This window comes from Papilio polytes, unplaced genomic scaffold, assembly GCF_000836215.1.
Source record: "Papilio polytes unplaced genomic scaffold, Ppol_1.0 DF823923.1, whole genome shotgun sequence".
Taxonomy (NCBI): Eukaryota; Metazoa; Arthropoda; class Insecta; order Lepidoptera; family Papilionidae; genus Papilio; species Papilio polytes.
The window spans coordinates 7,332,374-7,337,711 of NW_013525281.1; the positions used below are offsets into that span (position 1 = coordinate 7,332,374).

General features: G+C 36.3%; 1 protein-coding gene across 4 annotated transcripts; it reads left to right on the plus strand.

The window, feature by feature from the left end:
• The first annotated feature begins 644 nt into the window (after positions 1-644).
• Positions 645-5,332, plus strand: LOC106102538 (translin-associated factor X-interacting protein 1-like). Of its 4 annotated transcripts, none has more exons than XM_013282050.1 (4): positions 645-841; positions 2,103-2,240; positions 4,201-4,379; positions 4,998-5,332. In XM_013282050.1, the coding sequence occupies exons 2-4, from the start codon at positions 2,211-2,213 to the stop codon at positions 5,185-5,187; spliced, it is 399 nt and encodes a 132-aa protein (XP_013137504.1). In that variant the 5' UTR covers positions 645-841; positions 2,103-2,210; the 3' UTR covers positions 5,188-5,332. The 4 variants fall into 4 exon arrangements, 2 of the variants coding, with proteins under 2 accessions (XP_013137504.1, XP_013137505.1); XR_001225576.1 differs by having other exon boundaries at positions 707-2,027; XR_001225577.1 differs by having other exon boundaries at positions 707-2,012.
• Positions 5,333-5,338: the final 6 nt, after the last annotated feature.

Here is a 5,338-nt window from a genome sequence, read left to right on the forward strand (position 1 = left end):
TAAGATCCTTGTTGTACTATAATATCACAGTGATGAACTCGAGTGATTTTTTTTACTCGAGTCACTCAGTACTGGTAACTTCTTCTCTCGAATGCTGCTCGAGTGAAGATAAGACTCAGTGATTTTTATTGACTCGAGTCACCCGGAATATAAATCTCAGTAACTAACATTTAAAAATGAATAAAACAATATTAATTTAACATTGAAAATTCGTTTTCTCATTAACGTAAAAGCAATTAAAAAATTTAAACAAAATGTATGATAAAAAAAATCCTTTAAACTAAACCTGTCTACATAATCAAGCAACCTCTAATATCAACTATCAGTTGAACTAATATATTATAATGTACTACTAACAAGTTCTAATCTAATTTTTCTAACATTGAATTTTCATAATATCAAAATATGAACATTTTCATTACGTTCTTACACAATTTAGATAATAATAAACATACTTTTGAATTAACTTAAATGAATCTTAAATAAACTAAACAAAAGAACAGAAATAACGTAGTTTTAAATAGATGACAAATTTAACTGAAATGGCTGTAAGAATTTCTTATTCGGTTCGGTATTAACCACTCGAGTGGTACGAGTCACTCTTAATTCGAGTTGTCAAAAATTTCACTCGAGTCCGAGTAATATAAAAATTAATCGAGTCACTCGAGTATAAAGCAACTCGAGTCCATCTCTATACTAGACTTATAGATAGACGTCAAAATTAAAAGTGATCTATTAAATTAAATTGGCTCAACTATAAGTTGTTTTATATTATATGATATATGTAAATAAAATACAAACAAGTGCTTTGTGAAATTGCGCTCGCATATATTTTATATAGGTACTATTTATAGATTTTATACATATTATCTATCAGTACCTATGTTACGCCGTCTTTCAAGAGTTCAAATAAGCAAATAGCGTAATTGCGTATAGGAGTTAGGGGTTAACTTTTAGAAAACATGAAGTTAAATGGAAATAAGGTGTTAGTACTCGATGGTGGTTTCTCGTCACAGATTTCATGTCACGTTGGCACCAACGCAGATGGCGATCCACTGTGGAGTGCAAAATTCTTGAAAACAAACGCTGAAGATGTGTACCAAACTCATTTGGATTATCTTCGCGCCGGTGCTGACGTAATAACCACCAACACTTACCAAGCATCTGTAGGAGGTTTTGTGAAACATCTTGGCGTATCTACAGAAGAAGCGACGGAACTGATTAGACTAGCTGTGAAATTGGCGAGGCGTGCTTGTGATACTTACTTAGAGGAAAACAGTCAACCATTGTCGAACCCAAGTCCACTCATAGCGGGTTCAGTAGGTCCCTACGGTGCACATTTAAATGACGGGTCCGAATATCGTGGCAATTATGCAGATATAGTATCTAGTGAGACAATACGAGAATGGCATATTCCTCGTATAAATGCTTTGTTAGAAGCAGGTGTGGATTTACTTGCTATAGAGACAATACCATGTCTTAAAGAGGCCCAAGTACTTGTTGAGCTGTTGAAGGAATACCCCAAAGCCAAAGCTTGGCTTTCATTCAGTTGTAGCGATGATAAAAGACTTGCTCATGGGGAGGATTTTGAAATGGCTGCAGTACAATGCTGGCAGGCTAACCCTACTCAACTGATAGCTGTAGGAGTTAATTGTTGCCCCCCTAATATTGTCTCAAACCTTGTAAAGAGCATAAATAAAAACAGAGAAGAACCCATTCCCTTTGTGACATATCCTAACTCTGGAGAGAAATATATCCCAGATATGGGATGGACAGACAAAGATAAAAGTGAATCCATTGATAAATTTGTCCACGAGTGGCTCAAGCTTGGTGTACAGTACATTGGGGGATGCTGTCGAACATATCAAGATGATATTTCTCAAATTAGGAAACTAGTGAATTTGTCATTTTAATTGATCACCAATTTGTTTACTTTTAGTAACACTAAGAATTAATTTTAAAAAAATTATATATAAAACATATAGTAAACAAGTAATGAATAACAAATATGGGTATAAAATTACATTGTAAATATGTTTTAATGATTTTGATATACAATAAAATTTTGTTTTATTTACAAATATTTGTTATATATTTTGCAGAAAATATTTGGAATATCATTAAGAAAGAGAGAGAGAGATGATGAAGTTGAAAAACTTTCTAATGAAAATGCAGAAATAAAAAATGGCAATCTCAAATTAAATATAGAAATGATGAGACTGAAAAAGACTATTAGTGAGGTATTTGATATATGTATATCATTTAACAGCCACAAAAAGCTTTGTCCACTGATTGACATCTACAAGGACTTGTTTTCTATTCATCACACATAAATAGAAAACAAGTCCTTGGAGATGTACAGTCATGGAAATTTGCAGTGTTCCACCTCCAGAATAATTGTCTTGTTCCTTGCAACCAAACTCTGCTTCTTACAAAAACCTGTAAGGTATCAGTAAGTTGCCCAAACTACTTTATATTAATAAAATACAAAACTGCAAACAACTGATCAGTCTTTTTTGTGCAAACACATTTGCAGTTGCATTCTATTGGTCTTTAATCTACATTATAGTCTCAATGAATACAAATTCAAACTACTAGCTGTTAAGGTGGAACACTGCCATATTCTCCAACTGTACCTTTTGGTATAATTCAATTTAAATGAAATATTATATTTACAAAATTCACTGGTGTGACTATGTCATTTATTATCTATGCTTTTGTGTTTAAACATGTCTATTTTTTAAAAGACTGGTCCAGGGTGATCAGTGGCGTAGCGAAGGGGGGGCAAAGGGGGGCATCTTGCTCTGGCCGCAGCTCTCAGAGGGCGCCAAATGGTTTTAAAAAATTATGTGCCAATACAAATATAATAAATGTTCCTTCGGAAACAAAACGAAACAGTACGAATCTAAACCACCGTTCCTTATCGTATTCTTGTCAATTCAGTCTAGGGCGGCAGATTTTAGGGGCGAAAAAATTCGGTCACATTCGCTGCTTGCGCATGCGCTGTTTTAAAGTTAAAACACGGCATTGGCGGCTGTCAAGCGACAAACGCTTTAAAAGCAATCCTGCTATATTCATATAACAATCAAAATGCAACACTGCTCTATGAAAAAGCGAACTGTTTTAAAGGCGCGACCAAATTAACAAATACATTGAAATCCAATTTTTAGATTTGAACTAACAAAGTTGAGTTAAATGTGCCGCGAACCAAAAATGCAGAGGTAGAGGAAGGTATGGGAAACGTGGGTAGTCACCCGCATCCTCCCGTTTCAAAGTGAAGAAGCTCCTTGAATATACTGAAGTCTATTTCTTAGGATTGATAAAAGTAATAATAGACGCACCTTTACATTGCAATTTATAATAATAAATTTGTTTTCAAATAATACAGTTTGTTTTTATACACCAATTGGCATAAAATGGCATTAAACGTCAAGTGGAGCTTATTACAACACGACAATGCAAATTGAATTAAAATCGGTTAAGCCCTTTCTGAGAGTAGTGCCCACAAACTCAAAGTGACAAAATATAAACGCCTTTGCGTATGCGTTTAACTTCAATATGTAACTTAATTAATTTGCCAGTATATATTAGATGTAAAATTATATGATTTTCGAATTGAGGGGGGGGGGGCTAAAAAGGAATTGTGCCCCTGGCGCGAGATAAGCACGCTACGCCACTGAAAGTGATTAAGGGAAAATTATTTAGATAGTTTAGTTGTAATTTATCTTTTCCACTGAACTTGACTCTGTAGTCCCTATAGGTTGCATGTCTATCGCTATTATGAAACATAGAAGCGCAACTTATTTATTTATCTATGTTATTTTGTGTGCTTCATTATTTATATTACAATAGTTTCCGACTGTAGGACCATTCAGTCATACATGTCATTACATCTGTTTCACTTACTCTGAAGACACTAACACAAGAATAATATACTTTAATTTCAATGTTTAACCTGGAGTAAGCCACTGTTAATGATGTGACTTTTGAATTATGTATATGTGATTATTATTCCTGCATTTAATATCTTATACATAATTATTTTATACTGTAAGTAAATATCTTTTACTCACATATAAAAGGATACACGACACATTACCATCACGTCACATGGGAATAATAAAAGTAACGCTGCGATAGAGTAAAACGCAATTGTGATTAAAATAAGAGTACAGAAATGACTGCTCTCAATGTTCTCAGTTGCAACAAGAAAAATTCTCCGACTACGTGACGTTAATGAAAGAGAGGGACGGCCGCTACTCGCTGTACCATCAGAAATTGCAATTGGAAGAGCAAGTGAGGCAGCTGACGCGCAGCCCCGCCAGCGACCGCCAAGAGGAGGACCCCTTGCTGCTGCGCCTCGCGCTCCGCTGCTGCAGGTCCGCCGCACACTCTATTCACCCCCACCCTTAAGTTCCTCTAAGCTTACGGTAACCAAGCGATATGACAAAATTTTGCATTAAATGTTGCGTTGTTATTCTCACTTTTCCCTTCACAATGAACGTGGCTGCTCACAGAAAAAACACAATTGTAACAAGCAAATGCAAACACTACAACTTTACTATAACCTAAATAATTGAAAATCTTACTTCATACTAATATTATAAATGCGAAAGTTTAGTTGGATGGATGTATATTTGTTAGACTTTGTAGCCTAAACGGCTGAACGTATCTCGATAAAGGCAAAGATGTAGAGGATAATCGGGAAGAACACATAGGCTATTTGCTTTTGTTTTTTTTTAATCCCACTTGGACGGAGTCGCAGGCGAAAGCTAGTAAGTAATAAAAGTATACAAGTGAAAATATACTTTTATTACTGATTTTCATTTTAGTGGGATCACTAATGAGGGTCAATATATAATAATCTATATTATTTCTACCTAACAAAGTTGGCCTACATTTTCATAGTTACTCATATAGCACACTAGCGTCGAATCGTCGAATGAAGTTGAACAGTCGGCTAGTAGGGTGTGTGAAGTAGTGTTGGGAACACACAGGGAGCAGCTGGCGGCGGCGCAGCGCGAGCTGGCGCGGCTGGCTGACGAGTGCGCCGACACCGTGCCGCGCCGCGACTACGACGCGCTGGAAGCCCGCGAGCGTCTCCTCCGCAGGGACCTCGAACAGACCGCCAAGGAGTACCGCGCCCTCGAGAACTGCTACAATCGCGCACAAGGTACGCGCGTATAAACTCACCAACTAGTAGAACCGGACTGTTGACTGGACGAGCTGCTTAACTCCATAAAGAAGAGAAGAAAACGAAAAAGCCATGGTACGGTGTTCGCAGAGTTTTGTATCGTAACCAGGATTTACCTGATAAAACGTTTTACTAAGGAAAAGT

Bases quoted from the DNA above. Each gene is read 5' to 3' on its own strand.
- LOC106102538 (XM_013282050.1), top strand. From the start codon at position 2,211: ATGATGAGACTGAAAAAGACTATTAGTGAG. The intron at 2,241-4,200 runs GTATTTGATATA...CAATGTTCTCAG, and splicing joins TGAAAAAGACTATTAGTGAG to TTGCAACAAGAAAAATTCTC. The intron at 4,380-4,997 runs GTCCGCCGCACA...GGGAACACACAG, and splicing joins CTCGCGCTCCGCTGCTGCAG to GGAGCAGCTGGCGGCGGCGC.